This window comes from Silurus meridionalis, chromosome 4 (genome assembly GCF_014805685.1).
Source record: "Silurus meridionalis isolate SWU-2019-XX chromosome 4, ASM1480568v1, whole genome shotgun sequence".
Lineage (NCBI taxonomy): Eukaryota > Metazoa > Chordata > Actinopteri > Siluriformes > Siluridae > Silurus > Silurus meridionalis.
Window position 1 is genome coordinate 791,712 of NC_060887.1, and position 18,121 is coordinate 809,832.

Consider the following 18,121-nt stretch of genomic DNA (forward strand, 5'->3'; position numbering starts at 1 on the left):
TCAGATTATTAGCCAGTCATCATCCAGACCAAGAAATCATCATGGTCCCTGGAGATTTTCTCTTCTTAATCTTCCATTGGCACCACAGCATTAATGATTTATTCCAGCTCATTATGGAAAGATAAAATAAACTGATATTTGGTCCTGTGCCATGAACATAAAGCAATAATAGCTACAGAAAAGCTCCTGCTTCCTCTGTAGCGGTATTTAAATCCCATTTAAAATGCTTTCAGTGATTCTACATTCTGTTTATATGAAGTGTTTCACAGTTTGCATGTTAATTGGCTGTATGGTGCATTAAAGAGCATTTTAGGTGAATTTATGAACCACATCTGTCTGGAAAAGACACGTGTCCAAATACTTTTGACCACACAGTGTGTATCAGCTGAAAAGCAGCAGCTTCGGATCAGTCGCTTTTCCACTGGGATTCAACTCTGAAAAATCACTTTTGATTTTTATTATATGAAATATTTAATATTCTTTATTTGATAGTATTTAAATTATTAATACAGTGGAACCCGGTTATGTCGATGTCCTAGGGGGTCGCCAAAAAGCATCGAGGTAACCGATGATTGAGATAAACGAAAATCAAAATGGCGGCAATATATTAACGTGCTTGAAATTTCTTTATGTACATGATGTGCGTTAATAAATGAGAATGTGCATGCACGTGTTTTTGAAGGGTTTTTACACAACAGCGTTGCCGCGATTTGTTTGATGAAGGCATGTTATAAAAATACATACAGTACATGTTTATCTGTCAGGAATCCACCTGCCACGCCCCTTCGCCCCTTCAGCGTGTCAGGTGTTTTCGCCGCTTTCTCTGAAGCTCCCGCTTCAATCGCGCACATATGGTGCTCGTTTATCATCATCACCAGCTCCTATTTAAACTTCCACACTCTCACTGTCCGTTATTGTTGGTATATGTTGGTTCACGGCGGTCGTTGTTATCGCTCATGTGTATCCCGGTACGTGCCTTCCCACCAGCATTCTCTCAACGGCTGCTCTTTTCTTCCCAAAGCCGCGCCGCGCCCCTACTAACACTACGAACACTAGCACTAACTAACAGCAGAGATTCACCAGTTCACAATACAACACCTGTAGCAGCTGTAAGGCTTGATTTTTCCGCCACTTCCACGAGTTCTTCTGCGGCTGCACCGAGATAACCGACATTAAATGGCAAATTTTTCCCCCCTTGTGCTCGAGATATTAGGGTTCGGCGACATAAAAAAAGTCGACATAACTGATAAAAAATGCTTAGAAAAAGCACTTATATATATATAAACAGCAGAAACAGAAAGCTGAACCTCTACAAACCCAAAGAGTCGCAGAAAATCTCTGAGGAAACAAAGATTCTTAGGTGAGGGAAGAGAAATGAGGATGGAAACCCGAGAGTGACTGGAGGAAGCTGTACAGCTGTTCAGCAATATGACTTCAGCACTAGAGAAAGAAAACCAGAGAAAGAAAAAGAGGAGATCAAGCTGGACATGTCCTACATATAATAAAGTACAAACATATCAGTGATTATTGTAACTGAATATTTTTTATTACTTCAAAATAAATAAATATCTTAAATATAGTGTTTGTTTTGTTTCTATTATTAAATTATTATTGTACATCATTTAAATTTAACTAAGAATTAAAATCCACATGATAAAATGTTGGGAAAACGGGACAAAAGTAAATGATAATAAAATAAAGGTTTTGTTTAAACCCAATTTTACATGAACAGAAGTTAAAGTAATAAAATAAACAGTTATTGAACAGTATTCACAGCATCAGTTTAATATTAAATCACAATAACACAGAGATTAAATCAGTTTACAATACATGAGTTCTTCATGGGTTCATCTGATCACACAATACTATAAAGTTTAGTTCCAATGCAGCCTCATAACATCATAGTTCAAGTATAACTTTTGACAACTGCAGTTAGTAGAAAAACATCAGAAATAACTATTTAATAGATTCATTTTAATAATTCAGTCCATTCAGTTTGGTCAATTCAGTTCAAAATGATTCGGTTTGGTGATTTTGACTCCTTAGATTCAGTTCAAGTGACTCGGTTCAAGAGAGTTCAGTTCAATCACTTCTAAAACAATGGGGTTCAGGAGAGTCGCTTCACCGTTTCAGCTCGACCGAGTCTGAATCCATAGATAGTTCCTGAAATTTCCTTTCAGCAGTCTCTCAAAAAACACAAAATTACATTAATTTTAATCAGCTTCATTTAACTTCTGTTTCATTTAATTATATCACAAACATTTAGCTTAAAAATTTAACATGAACCCCCTGTATGTTAAACAGTAAACAGTTTAAGTTTTAGACAGTTTAATATTATCAAGAAAAATATCTTGCTTTGTAAAAGATCATCACATATAACTAGACAACAAAACACCACTAGAGGGCAGTGTGAGACTGACATCTGACAACCAACTGCAGTTATTATTATTATTATTATTATTATTATTATTATTATTATTATTATTATTATTATTATCATCATTATTATAGTTTTTGGGGGTTTATGAATGTTCCTTGCTTTGACGAGGATGTGTTGATTGTATAACACTCAAATAACATTGTTTAATCAAACCAATTATTGGAAATGTAATAATTTTATCTCTTTGGGTTTCATAAATATGTAAATCTGCATATAATAATAATAAAAATTAATCATTCTAAAATAATAAATGTTTAAATGTAGACCTTTAGGTACTAAAGCACCTCAGTGCAATAAAGTATTACATTCTAAAGTCCAGCAAGTCCACTGGGGGTCGCAGAAGAACCTTCTGTGTGTAAAGCAGATGTGATGACCACTACCCTATGGATCCACACAATCACCTGCACCTGCATATGTTTCCAGATTGCAACTTTCCAGCTTTGGGAGACTTGTTCCCAATGTACCCTCAGCTTTCTGATCTCGGTTGACAGGATTTCAAGTTAATTTCAAATTGTGTAGTACATGATTAATTTATTAATATGAGGAAGATTAATCCTCATCATTGATCCTAATAGAGTGGCTAAGAGGAGCTACTCTAAATAGCTGTAGAATCAGTTTTCAGTGAAGAAAGACCTTCAGTGAAGGAAGACCTGAAAGACATGGTGCAGTCATAAAAACCTGGAGCCTAACACGCTTAAAACAGTGGAGATGATTGTGGATTTTAGGAGAAACCCCCTGCTCTCCCCCAACTCACCATAATGAACAGCACTATGGCAGCAGTGGAGTCATTCAGGTTCCTGGGCACCACCATCTCTCAGGGCATGTAGTGGGATCTATTGCTAAACATTAACACCTGAGAACAATGGGATATCAGTTGCGCTGGCGCAACTCCGACGACTGAGAGGTTAAAGCCATACCTACCCATCACCTCCTCATCACCACTGTTCTCTTCACCTACATGCCCATTAAATCTGCCCCAATCACCAATCTTTCATTCCTAGGAACACCTTCTACTACTCCATATAACTCACTCCAGAATTTTTCCTTCTCCTCCATCTCACAACCAACTTGTGGAGCATAAGCACTGATGTTTTGAGTTTCATCATATATGAAATATAATCAAGCTGAATTTACATGACTGAATAATTTGTATGAACCTGTTGTAGTCTACAACACAGTCTGGAACATGTACATCATATCATATTTTATATATATATATATATATATATATATATATATATATATATATATATATATATATATATATATATATATACATCATATTATGAATCAAGACATTTCCCACTAAAAACAACCTGTTGCCCTCTGTAGTACTGGACCCAATTCAGCACATAGATCCAGGAGCACAGCTGTAGGAATCTAAATCAGCTTATTATCCAGTCATCATAATGGACCAAGAAATCATCATGGTCCCTGGAGACTCTTTTTCTCCTTAATCTTCCACTGGTGTAATCCTCCAGCAGTGCCATCATGCAGCATTACACACGGGGGTCACCACAGCATTTATGATTTATTCCAGCTCATTATGGAAAGATAAAATAAACTGATATTTGGTCCTGTGGCATGAACATTAAAGCAATAATAGCTACAGAAAAGCTCCTGCTTCCTCTGTAGCAGGTATTTAAATCCCATTTAAAATGCTTTCAGTGATTCTACATTCTGTTTATATGAAGTGTTTCAACAGTTTGCATGTTAATTGGCTGTATGGTGCATTTAAGTGCATTTTAGGTGAATTTATGAATCACATCTGGCTGGAAAAGACAAGTGTCCAAATACTTTTGACCACACAGTGTGTATCAGCTGAAAAGATATACATATAATAATTTTATTATATGAAATATTTATATTATTTATTTGATTTTATTTGTTTGGACTTTTCTTTCCTCAGCATCGCTTGGATTTTCCTCCTGTAGCTCCGAGAGACGCCGTGTTCCAGGTGGAGGATGAAGACCCTCTGTCGGGATGAAGTGAACTGTACGACCCCTGGAACGGTGAGTTTCTGAGCTTTATGGATTTTATTCTCTTTAAAACACAGAGTTTATCATTTATTATTATTATAATTATTATTATTGAGAAACAAGTCACCCATAAAATCCCCAAACAGGCGGAAAGGTGATCAGGACCATCGGTACCGGAGTGAAGAGGGGAAAAGCGATGTTCCTCATTTTGTGTTTACTCCTGATCATTAGCATAAAGATCACAGACTTGCAGGAAAAAGTAAATAAATTTGACAAAAATTATAGACTGGTTATTTAGCTTGATAATTCTTAAATGCCATAATCTTGTAATCTTCACTTCTGCACATTACTCTTCAATGCCATAGACTTAGATCCATCCTGTACTTCTTAATGATGTCCACACATCTCTGCACTGTTACTGCCTTTATATTTATCCACTGTACATATGTTTACATATTTATCATATTTATCATCATCTATCATTTATTTCCATAAATGTTGCAGTGAGCAGAAATGGACCTTTCAGCTAATGGTGTAGGAGACCAATAAACTTATAGATACCAAGAGTTTACTTATAGTTCACTACAAATCTGATATTTAGACTGAGAAGGAAAACTATTGAAGCTAATAATAGCTAGCTGGCTAGTTAGCTAATTTTGCTAAATAATTGTATTTATCTTTTATAGTCCTTTTCTGTATTTTGATCTACATTTACACAGTAAATGGACACTATAGGAAATAATAAAGATGTAAAAACAGGTATAAATGTGGTAGTGAAATGTGTCCTAGTGTATGACTGAGTTGTTCCTCTGTGTGCTTCAGTAACTGCTGTTAAACTGAGAGGAAAGAAAAATGGCTTCAGTTCAGCAGAAATGAACTGATAAACAGTGTTAGGAAAAGTGTTCAAATATTTACTCAAATATAAATTGTGATAACTTGTTAAAATGTTTTTAATGGTTTAATAGTGGATTTATTCAGGTTTAAACACACAAGCTGGTGGTGAAGGTAATATTAGTAGAGCCTCATTGTGGATGTGAACATTAATGACTAAACCCTTAATGACTAAATCCTTCATCCTCTTCCTCATGGCTGTGTTTTAGGAGCGTGAGCAAGAACGAGAGGCTCACAGTGTCCTGAAGTCCCAGTATGAATCTATAACCCACAACAAGGAGGCGCTACAGGCAAAAATTTTCATCTGTGTGTGCGTTCAATCAAATTCTTATTGACATTTTCTCTCTCATACACTAAACATTGTTCTAATGAGTCCTTAAAAGTGTCTTAATGTGTGTGTACATGTCAATAAAACCAACAGCTTTTTCTTGTTAAACTTCCAGGTTTTCTGGATGAAGCTGAGACGACATGATCATTTTACTTATGCTCACTGAATTTCTTGTGCTAATCCATGTGCTCAATTATCAAGTACAGATGTTTAAGTGAATCAGGTTCTGCCCACATTTAATTTAAACAAAGCACTAAAGCTGCAAGAAAATACCTCAACGTCAGTTTCTGTCAAATTCCTTTTCTTTAAGGACATCAAACATCACTGACTTTACTAAAGTGGATTTCAAGAAAGAAAATGAAGTGATTGAATTTTCTCTGTGATGAAGAGACATTAGACATGATTGTCATACAAAATCTTTATTTCCTTATATAAAAGTTGTTTAAAATAAAATTTAATATAAAATGAAGATGGTGAAACAACATGCACACTAAAGTACATGAAATGTTCGTATTTCACCATCTTCCTTTATTCCTGAATCATTTTCCATCTCTTCAAGTTTCTTCAACAGATCCTCGAAGCTGTCGATATCAAACACTGGTACAGAATCCAGGATCTCTGTGCTGTTGTGGGGGTCTTCAGTATGATTCTGGTCTCCAGACTGGTTAAAAAAGCCATATTCCTCATTTAACATGGAAAAGATGTCGTTGTTGAGCAAAGTGATTTCCTCCTCGTCCTCGAGCTGAACCTCACTGCTTGTACAGTCAGACCCATAGCAGGTGCTGTAAACAGAAGTGCACAATTTTAGCTGCATATTAAAGTAAATGAGTGGCGATTATGGTGATTATTTAAGATGCAGAGTAAAACTTCATTTGCATGTCATTCTTCTGAAACTGTTCCAATGCAGTTTACTAACTCACTTGGTCTGGCAGAAAGTCGACTCAGAAACAGAAGGGAAAAGAGGAGGATCAAAGCAGATGTCTTTAGGAGACAGCAGTTCTTGGTGGCTAAGGCCGGGGAACTGATCACTAACTTCAGGCACGAGGTCATGGACTGGTACTTCTTCTGGCATGTTCATGACTATGTGGTGGTTTGGTTGATGATCAGGTCTCCTCTGTGAGTCACTACTCTGCAAACTGCCTTTTCTCCTTCCCTTCTTTGGAAGCGGTTTATAAACCCAATCTACATGATAGAAAAGAAGAATTTAAAGAGTAAGAAGCAACATAAAAACAATAAAAGTGTCAGAATTGATGCGTTTGTTTTGTTATTTTGCCATTTGTCTATAAAGAAAGTTCACCTACCAGGAAACAACTGTTCGTGTTCCTGTTTAAGCCTCCATGATTCAGTGTAGTAGGGTTTCTTCTGTTCTTCACTCAGTTTGTTCCACGCGATCCCAAGCTGCATGCTGATCTCTGCAGAGCTGCTATTTGGATTGGCCTTGGAAAAGATGGGCGCTGTTTCCTCGCCCAAACCATGTAGGCATTCATTGGCCTTCTGATGTTGCCTTTTTATCTCTGCACTTGGCAACGTTAAATTTATCTACAAAATAAAAACAAACTTTAAGTTAAACAGAAATCATTATAAACTTCTAGTTAAAACAGTGAACAGAACAGAGTCATGCAAAACTGCACCAGTCTTAAACACACACAATGTTGTAGTACAAATATTTTATAAGTGCTGCATTACTCAGTCAGTACAAAATCATTTTATATTTCCTGCATGACAGATTGATATTTAATGTGGTTTTAGGAACTAAATGATAACTATATTTCATTGTCTCTGTACTTGTTCTCTGTACAATGACAATAAAGTTGAATAAAGTTGACAGCAGGAGAAGCAGCTGTAGCTGTTACCCGTCTTATTATCTGTCATTATTTCTCCTTCTTTCTTCTGAAAGTCGCTCTTTCTGGCTGAAAAATCTTTTTTGGCGTCTTGGAGAGCGGATTGTTCAAAACATTGACGCTTATCACTAAAAACTATTAAAAACATTTCAGCTGTTTGTTTGCGCTTTATTGCTGTGGTCAGTAAATGTTTGTGTTGAACTGCAGCACAACAAAGTTGTCATGACAATAAAAGCGAGTCCAGGGCGCTATCAGAGATACCGACGTCACAAAAGAGGCGGGGCTTCAATGATTCAAATGCAGACGCGGAAGCTGAAAACGGGTGGTGTTAAGACAAGCGAAGTGGTGTGTGATTGTAAACCTTACATAAGTTACTATAGCGCTCCTGTGTTTAGACACAGTAGGGTATTAAAATATTTAGAATTATATAATTTAATAGAAATCACGTGTTTGCAGTTTGGAATGTGATTTTGATAAAAAATTGTGGGGTTTAATTTGAGGTGTAATTAATTTGTACTGCATGTGGTGACCTGTTGTTGTGTTATACTTAAAGTGACCATTAGGGGGAGTAGAAGTGCATTGAAAATAGAGAATGAGAGAACACGTGATTAGCGCGTGTCAGATGTGTGTTATGAGCTATTAGAAAAGAAATCATTTATTCATGCTACCTGGCCTCGCTTCCTTCTGTTTCCTGACAACACTGCACTTTTAACAGACTTTATTTTATTTCCCTTAGATTATTCATTATACTTACCTTCTCTGAACACAAACAGATTTTGTCTTAAACACATGGTAGTATTTATAGTCTCTGTTCATCCTTCAATTATAATCATCTACTTATTAAAACGTTTGTAAGCAAGAAATTATCATAAGAATAAAATAATCTGGTAAATTAATCACAAGGTAAATTAACTGTAATACATATTTTTATTGAATACAATCAGGTCCAAAAATGTATTTAAAAAAGAAAAAACATTAATGAAAGATGTGATTGATTTTGATCTGCCGCCAGTCTTTTTACAAGCACTTAGTGTTTTCTCAACTGGTCCACGACTACACCATAATATGTATGGGATTTTTATATCGGTATTAAAATAAGAAAATAAACTCCTATAAAATCATCTCAGCAGTATTAAAATCAAGATTTGGTGATTTCTGTAAAAAGCTTGGTGTGAATGGACGTCTCTGTTCACCTGTGTACAGCAGCACATGGGGAGGACAACAAATAATGACAAGAAACAAAAAAGTGACAAACTTCATTTGGATTTGACTTTTCCTTCATTACCCTTATAGCTGACATGCCATCATTATACACACACAATGAATGTAACACTGATTTGAGGTGATCCATGAAAAAAACACTTTCTATTAGTCAGTTCTATAAATGTTAGTTTTAAGACTAACGAGGCATAAAAACAATTCAAATGTTTACACGTGAGATTCGTAACACCACTTCCACAAATACAAAGTGCCCTAGTGTAACATTTGATCAGTTATCAGCAAAAACAACTTCCTCCTTTCTGCTAAATCTTGATATTCAAATCCTTGTTTAGTCAATTATTCCCTGGTTCTCCTACAGCTGATGTTCTACTGTATACACAACACATCATCTACAGGAATCTTTGATATCCCCAGTCCTGAGGTGAGATACTGAACAGGAAAGAGTGAGATGAGACTTTTTTTTTTGGAGGAGACTGAGTCCTCACAGAGGACGAGCTGCTTGGAGGAGACTGAGTCCTCACAGGAGACGAGCTGCTTGGAGGAGACCGAGTCCTCACAGGGGACGAGCTGCTTGGAAGAAACTGAGTCCTCACAGGGGACAAATGGCTTGGAGGAGACTGAGTCCTCACAGGGGACGAGCTGCTTAGAGGAGACCGAGTTCTCACAGGGGACGAGCTGCTTGGAGGAGACTGATGCCGTGTCCTGTCTCCATCTTCCTGTGTCTGAAGAGACAAACACACAGTGAGACCCGTCTCATAAAAGGAATCTATAATCAATATTACTTTCGTGTTTAAACCTGAATAAATCCTCTATTAAACCAATAAAAACATTTTAACAAGTTATCACAATTTATATTTGAGTAAATATTTAAACACTTTGTCTTTTCTTAACAAGTCAAGTGAAGTTTATTTGTATAGTGCTTTTCACAACAGACATTGTCTCAAAGCAGCTTTACACATATCAACAGTGAAGGTGAATGGTGTGTATTTATCCCTGATGAGCAGCCGTGGCGACTGTGGCAAGGAAAAACTCCCTTAGATGTAATGAGAAAGAAACCTTGAGAGGAACCAGACTCAAAAGGGGAACCCATCCTCATCTGGGTGACATCACGAGTTTGATCATTAATTTTTCAACAATACAGAACACTGGAGAGGGAGAACTAACATGAGTACTGGAGTATAAGATTATAAGTAATGTTCTTTCTACAGTCTTATGCAGTCTTAGTCTTATGGTTAGTAGCTCCTAGTTTTATGAGCTCAGCATTTGTGATCATCACAGATCCAGCATCAGCTTCTCCATGCCAGAGCCTTTAAACACTCCAGGAGGTCCAATGTCAAAACTCCACACATGTAGCGGGATCCAAATGGCACTGGTACGTCTCTAGATGGTTCGGGATGTTTGCGAGTTCGGCATCTACTTCTTCAAGGTCCGTAATCATCACGAGGTGGGACGTGACTGGAGCTGGCCAAACCTCAGGGTGTCTCGGGATGGGGAGAGAAAGAGAAGCAGTGGAGAGGAATTAGCGTAGCTGCTGTTCATGATATTAACAGCACAAGTTGATAATGTGCATGTGATCAGATGTTCTGGAAGCACAAGGTTATGATATGCGATGTGTGTTATGTGTAGGCTTTGCTAAAAAGATGTGTTTTTAACACTGTTTATCAGTTCATTTCTGCTGAACTGAAGCCATTTTTCTTTCCTCTCAGTTTAACAGCAGTTACTGAAGCACACAGAGGAACATCTCAGTCATACACCAGGACACATTTCACCACCACATTTATACCTGTTTTTACATCTTTATTATTTCCTAGAGTGTTCATTCACTGTATAAATGTAGATAAAAATACAGAAACAACATTAAAAAGCGAAATACAATTATTTAGCAACATTAGCTAGGCTAACTAACCAGCTAGCTATTATTAGCTTTAATAGTTTTCTTCCTCAGTCTTAATATCAGATTTTTAGTGAACTATAAGTAAACTTATGTACGAATGTAACTTATGTTATCTTATTAACTTAAATATAGTTTTATTCATCTTTTAGTCAAAAAGTAGACGTTTATAATAAACTAATAAACACAAAAGCAGCGCTAGCAAACCCGGCTAGCATGAGGCTAATGATGATGTCTCCTACACCATTAGCCGAAAGGTCCATTTCTGCTCACTGCAACATTTATGGAAATATTTTCACTCTTTATTATCATTCTTTATTTATTTTAGACAAATGTATCCACTTTTTCCTGCAAGTCTGTGATCTTTATGCTAATGATCAGGAGTAAACACAAAATGAGGAACATCGCTTTTCCCCTCTTCACTCCGGTACCGATGATTAATAATAATAATAATTATAATAAATGATAAACTCTGTGTTTTAAAGAGAATAAAATCCATAAAGCTCGGAAACTCACCATTCCAGGTGTCTACAGTTTGTTTCATCCCGGCAGAGGGTCTTTCCCGGCAGTACAAAAATATTCATTATGGTAAATTCGACTCCTTAGATTCAGTTCAAGTAACTCGGTTCAAAAGAGTTCGGTTCGGTCACTTCTATTCAAAACAATGAGGTTCAGGAGAGTCGGTTCGCCGTTTCAGCTCGACCGAGCGTGTGGGCGTCGGGGTGTGACATCACAGTATGACACGCGTTTATAAGTCAGATCATGCTTTTGTTTTTCATTCGTGAATTTACTCATTGTAAGGAAAGAGACACTAAAATGGAGCTCTTTAGAAGATTTAGAGAAAAACGCAGGAGACAGAAGACATATAAACAGATTAAGGAAGAGGAGGAGAAGCTGGAACACATGCAGAAAGGAGTTACAGATTGGGATGCATTTCTTAATCTGATAATAGAGAAGATAACAGAAGAGAAAGCCATTCTGGTACAGAAGGTGCAAACTCTGGAGGCTACTTTAGCTATGGAGCAAAGCAGCGTGAACAGAACATAAATCATAGAAACGACACACACCTCCAGAACATCACCGAGCTCCAGTCTTCCCTGAAACTCCACGAGGAACAGGAGAAATCTGTAGAACGTGAGAGAGAGACAGAACAAAAGCAACTGCAGGAACGTGTTGCTCAGCTCGAGGCCAGTTTGGAATTTGAGAGAAATAAATGGGAGGAGAAAAGCAAGAAGGACCAACTAGACATGAATGAGAGGAACAACTTACCGCTTCTGACCATCAGAGAACTCCAGGATTCTCTTAATCACTGTGAGGAGAAGAAGGATAGAGCAGAGCATAAGAGAGATCATCTGATGAGATACCAGAAGCTACTGGAGGACATTCAAGAGCTCCAAGAGACCGTGAATCACTTTCGCCTTCTGCTTCAGATGATCAAAAAGACTACAATAAACTCAAACATACAACTGAGCATATCATTTGAACTCACACCTAGAGGTCGACTGATACAGGATGATCAATATATGTTGCTGATTTCATTTGTCCGATATGTTTGGCCAATTATCATCCCCCCTTCATCTCATAAAATCTAACAGTTCATTCATAAGAAATGATACAGAAAATTGCTTAAATGATTAATTAATTTGTATTGGAAGATTGTGCTGCAAATTATGTCAAATAAACATTTACCATTAAAAAAATGTCAATGTCCAGCTGGTTCAGCATCTTCAGCATGAATTCCACTGATGCTTCCAGGTGAGCTCTTTTGGGTAATTTTCTTAAAATATAAAAGAAACTGACTGTAGTCTCAAAAAGTTTGAAGATGCGGAACACAGACACAAGTAATTTTTTTTTTTACTGTTTATTCTTTATTTTTACTGATTATCCTTCTGTATCCTTCCCATGTATCTCTCCAGTCTTTTAACACGCTACAATCCATCACGCTCCCTGAGATCTCAAAACTCTGGGCTTCTAGTAGTTCCTAGAACAGCAAAGTCCACTAAAGGCGGTAGAGCATCCTCACATTTAGCTCCTAAACTCTGGAATAGTCTTCCTGACAGTGTTCGGGGCTCAGACACACTCTCCCAGTTTAAGTGTAGATTAAAAACGTATCTATTTAGCAAAGCTTACACATAACATATGTCTCACATCATAACCTTGTGCTCCAGAACATCTCATCACATGCACATTATCAACTTGTGCTGTTAATATCATGAACAGCAGCTCTTCTTATACTCCAGTGCTCATGTTAGTTCTCACTCTCCAGTGTTCTGTATTGTTGAAAGATTTATGATCAAACTCTTGATGTACCCAAATGAGGATGAGGTTCCCCTTTTGAGTCTGGTTCCTCTTAAGGTTTCTTCCTCATAACATCTAAGGGAGTTTTTCCTTGCCACAGTCACCACGGCTGCTCATCAGGGATAAACACACACAATTCACCTTAACTGTTGATTTCTGTAACGCTGCTTTGAGACAATGTCTGTTGTGAAACCCCCAATGTATTATCGATCATGTCATGTGATTTGGTCACATTGAATCTATTTAAATGTCTGCAACCAAAATCAAGAACATCGTCTTCTATCTGAACGTTTCTTTTCCTTTTTTAAAGGAACTCTGGTATTGAAAACCAGCTTCTGGCACTTAAAGGTGTGTATAGTTTGAATGTTTCTGCTTTCAGTGTGTAAGACAGTACAAGCACATTATTACTGCATGATACATTTCTATCAAATCAGAGGTGGCAAAAGTACACACATCCTTTACTTAAGTAGAAGTGCAGATACTCATGTTTTAAAATACTCGGGTAAAAGTTGAAGTACTGATTATACTTTTTTACTCAAGTGAAAGTAAAGAAGTCTTGGCTCTGACATGTACTTCAGTAAAAAGTACTTATTACTTCTACCTGTTTTAGTGTCACACTGGTACCTGGACCTCACCTCATATTAATATTACAGTGGAACCCGGTTATGTCGCCGGCATCGAGACAAACGAAAATCAATATGGCGGCAATATATTAACGTGCTTGAAATTTCTTTATGTACATGATGTGAGTTATTAAATGAGAATGTGCATGCACGTGTTTTTGGAGGTTTTTTACACAACAGCGTTGCCGCAATTTGTTTGATGAAGGCATGCTATAAAAATGTACATACATGTTTGCTAACAACAAAAGGCATATGTGCACCAACTAACAGCAGAGATTTACCAGTATACAATACAAACCACCATCCATTCTCCATACAAACCTTTATTATATTCTCCAACATTGCAAACACAAAGATCGCTCACAAAATCACAAAAAACGGGCGGGGTGTAGTTCGTTTTTACAAAAAGCTAACCAGTGTCAACATTAAATTCTCGAGTCATATCACTCTGACACACAGCTCTGAAAAGTGTCCTACACCAGTAGCATCTGTAAGACTTGATTTCTCCGCCACTTCCGTGAGTTCTGCGGCTGCACAGTGCCGTCTCACTACTGTATTTTCAGATATGAGACGCACCCTGGGTGAGGGGGATGTAAAACTTTCTATAAGAAGCATCTTATATACGCGAAAATACGGTAGTGAGATGGCGACGTGGCAAAAGCCAACGTTGGTCATGCGGATCGAGATAAACGACGTTAAGTGGCAAATTTTTCCCCCCTTGTGCTCGAGATAATAGGGTTCATCGACATAAAAGATCTGGTGTAGAATACCTGGGGGATTTGGGGGACATTTACATTTAACAATGTAAATTCCTGTGTTCACGTTTTCAAGGCCCAGTCTAAAAGGAGTAAGAGAAAATAAAACCTGTCAATTATAACACATTTTTTTTTATTATTATTACATTTGACTCTTCTGTTCCTCTAAATTTTGAAATGATGTCTACACCCCTGAATGTGTCAGTAATAACAATACAACTAACATAACAGTCTCCAAACTACTCTGTCCTCTACAATCCACAAACTCACAATGTAATTGCTTCTGACCTTCTCTATACTTCTCCATCAACATTCTCAAAGCAAATATTGCATCTGTGGTACCTCACATATCTCACAGATGGTCACCTCTTCTCTCAGCCTGGCTTCCACTACTCTTTCCCATAACTTCATGGTGTGACTGATCAACTTTAAGTCAAGTGAAGTGTATTTCTATAGCACTTTTCACAACAGACATTGTCTCAAAGCAGCTTAACAGAAATCAACAGTGAAGGTGAATGATGTGTATTTATCCCTGATGAGCAGCCGTGGTGACTGTGGCAAGGAAAAACTCCCTTAGATGTTATGAGGAAGAAACCTTGAGAGGAACCAGACTCAAAAGGGGAACCCATCCTCATCTGGGTACATCAAGAGTTTGATCATAAATCTTTCAACAATATAGAACACTGGAGAGTGAGAACTAACATGAGCACTGGAGTATAAGATTATAAGTGATGTTCTTTCTGCAGTCTTCTACATTCTTTATGGTTATGGCCAAACCTCAGGATGGGGAGAGAAAGAGAAGCAATGGAGAGAAATTAGCGTAGCTGCTGTTCATGATATTAACAGCACAAGTTGATAATGTGCATGTGATCAGATGTTCTGGAGCACAAGGTTATGATGTGATGTGTGTTATGTGTAGGCGTGCTAAAAAGATAAGTTTTTAATCTGCACTTAAACTGGGAGAGTGTGTCTGAGCCCCGAACACTGTCAGGAAGACTATTTCAGAGTTTAGAAGCTAAACTCTGGAACAATCTTATGGACGTGACCTAAAGCTAAATCTTTAGGCCACGTCCATAAATCCTCAAGTTAGCAGTTATTAAGCCCCTCATCATGAAACCTAATTTGGATCCAAACACGCTATCAAATTACAGACCCATTTTAAATCTCCCATTTATGTCTAAGATTTTAGAAAAGATTGTCACTGCCCAGTTCTGTTCCCACTTACAAGAGAACAATATCTTTGAAGAGTTTTGGTCAGGTTATAGGCCCCATCTCATTTACAATCAATAAAAAATAATCAGTGCAAGTGATCTGATGTTTAAAAACAAACTTTAGAACTTTTGGTGTTTGCTTATCTTGCATTTTTCAGTTTTAACTGCAATAAGATTATTTCTGGATCTTGTGTATTTAATTCTTGGTTTTACTACATGAGGAATAGATACGGTTTCTATAAACTGGGCTGTGTGTGAACTTGTAACTATTTGGTTGTTGTATAAATGTTCTCATAGTCGTAAATTTCCTGATGTCTTACCAGTCAGATGTTGTGAAGTATCCTAGAGATGTTATCTGATAGCACTGCTGCTCCAACTCTGCTGGGGTGCAGGCCATCAGGCGGAAGAACCTCGGACGCTCCCAGAAACAGTTCCAGTTATTAATAAAGAGAAGTTTGTGCTCTCGACACCATGACTGTAACCATTCATTTAGTGCAAAGAGTCTACTAAACTTCTCAGCCCCTCGCTGGTAAGTGGGAAGAGGTCCTGACACTATGATCCTCGTTGTGGGTGATGTGCTGCACTGCCTCCACCAGGATCCTGAAATCTCTTTAAGATCTCTGTTTGCCTCAGCCGGGTGTAGTTCGTTTTACAAAAAGCTAACCAGTGTCAACATTAAATTCTCGAGTCATATCACTCTGACACACAGCTCTGAAAAGTGTCCTACACCAGTAGCATCTGTAAGGCTTGATTTCTCCGCCACTTCCGTGAGTTCTGCGGCTGCACAGTGCCGTCTCACTACTGTATTTTCAGATATGAGACGCACCCTGGGTGAGGGGATGTAAAACTTTCTATAAGAAGCATCTTATATACGCGAAAATACGGTAGTGAGATGGCGACGTGGCAAAAGCCAACGTTGGTCATGCGGATCGAGATAAACGACGTTAAGTGGCAAATTTTTCCCCCCTTGTGCTCGAGATAATAGGGTTCATCGACATAAAAGATCTGGTGTAGAATACCTGGGGGATTTGGGGGACATTTACATTTAACAATGTAAATTCCTGTGTTCACGTTTTCAAGGCCCAGTCTAAAAGGAGTAAGAGAAAATAAAACCTGTCAATTATAACACATTTTTTTTTATTATTATTACATTTGACTCTTCTGTTCCTCTAAATTTTGAAATGATGTCTACACCCCTGAATGTGTCAGTAATAACAATACAACTAACATAACAGTCTCCAAACTACTCTGTCCTCTACAATCCACAAACTCACAATGTAATTGCTTCTGACCTTCTATACTTCTCCATCAACATTCTCAAAGCAAATATTGCATCTGTGGTACCTCACATATCTCACAAATGGTCACCTCTTCTCTCAGTCTGGCTTTCACTACTCTTTCCCATAACTTCATGGTGTGACTGATCAACTTTAGGTCAAGTGAAGTGTATTTCTATAGCACTTTTCACAACAGACATTGTCTCAAAGCAGCTTAACAGAAATCAACAGTGAAGGTGAATGATGTGTATTTATCCCTGATGAGCAGCCGTGGCGACTGTGGCAAGGAAAAACTCCTTAGATGTTATGAGGAAGAAACCTTGAGAGGAACCAGACTCAAAAGGGGAACCCATCCTCATTTGGGTACATCAAGAGTTTGATCATAAATCTTTCAACAATATAGAACACTGAAGAGTGAGAACTAACATGAGCACTGGAGTATAAGATTATAAGTGATGTTCTTTCTGCAGTCTTCTACATTCTTTATGGTTATGGCCAAACCTCAGGATGGGGAGAGAAAGAGAAGCAATGGAGAGAATTAGCGTAGCTGCTGTTCATGATATTAACAGCACAAGTTGATAATGTGCATGTGATCAGATGTTCTGGAGCACAAGGTTATGATGTGATGTGTGTTATGTGTAGGCGTGCTAAAAAGATAAGTTTTTAATCTGCACTTAAACTGGGAGAGTGTGTCTGAGCCCCGAACACTGTCAGGAAGACAGTGTCATTGTCATTTCAGAGTTTAGGAGCTAAACTCTGGAACAATCTTATGGACGTGACCTAAAGCTAAATCTTTAGGCCACGTCCATAAATCCCTCAAGTTAGCAGTTATTAAGCCCCTCATCATGAAACCTAATTTGGATCCAAACACGCTATCAAATTACAGACCCATTTTAAATCTCCCATTTATGTCTAAGATTTTAGAAAAGATTGTCACTGCCCAGTTCTGTTCCCACTTACAAGAGAACAATATCTTTGAAGAGTTTTAGTCAGGTTATAGGCCCCATCTCATTTACAATCAATAAAAAATAATCAGTGCAAGTGATCTAATGTTTAAAAGACCAAACTTTAGAACTTTTTGGTGTTTGCTTATCTTGCATTTTTCAGTTTTAACTGCAATAAGATTATTTCTGGATCTTGTGTATTTAATTCTTGGTTTTACTACATGAGGAATAGATACGGTTTCTATAAACTGGGCTGTGTGTGAACTTGTAACTATTTGGGTTGTTGTATAAATGTTCTCATAGTCGTAAATTTCCTGATGTCTTACCAGTCAGATGTTGTGAAGTATCCTAGAGATGTTATCTGATAGCACTGCTGCTCCAACTCTGCTGGGGTGCAGGCCATCAGGGCGGAAGAACCTCGG

At 37.7% G+C, this 18,121-nt stretch overlaps 2 protein-coding genes across 4 annotated transcripts in view; both read right to left on the reverse strand.

Moving 5' to 3' along the window:
* Window positions 1-18,121, reverse strand: part of LOC124384638 (eukaryotic translation initiation factor 4 gamma 3-like) — a 1,295,064-nt gene that overhangs the window by 428,788 nt on the left and 848,155 nt on the right. The gene's annotated exons all lie outside the window — the stretch shown is intronic.
* On the reverse strand, window positions 8,980-18,086 carry LOC124384646 (putative protein TPRXL). 3 transcript variants are annotated; one of them, XM_046847680.1, is made up of 4 exons: window positions 18,026-18,086; window positions 11,861-11,900; window positions 11,108-11,716; window positions 8,980-9,422 (listed from the first exon to the last, which is right to left on the reverse strand). In XM_046847680.1, the coding sequence occupies exons 3-4, from the start codon at window positions 11,133-11,135 to the stop codon at window positions 9,067-9,069; spliced, it is 384 nt and encodes a 127-aa protein (XP_046703636.1). In that variant the 5' UTR covers window positions 11,136-11,716; window positions 11,861-11,900; window positions 18,026-18,086; the 3' UTR covers window positions 8,980-9,066. The 3 variants fall into 3 exon arrangements, 2 of the variants coding, with proteins under 2 accessions (XP_046703636.1, XP_046703635.1); XR_006925436.1 differs by adding an exon at window positions 12,281-12,368 and having other exon boundaries at window positions 9,268-9,422; window positions 11,108-11,900; window positions 18,026-18,070; XM_046847679.1 differs by lacking the exon at window positions 18,026-18,086 and having other exon boundaries at window positions 11,659-11,716; window positions 11,861-12,192.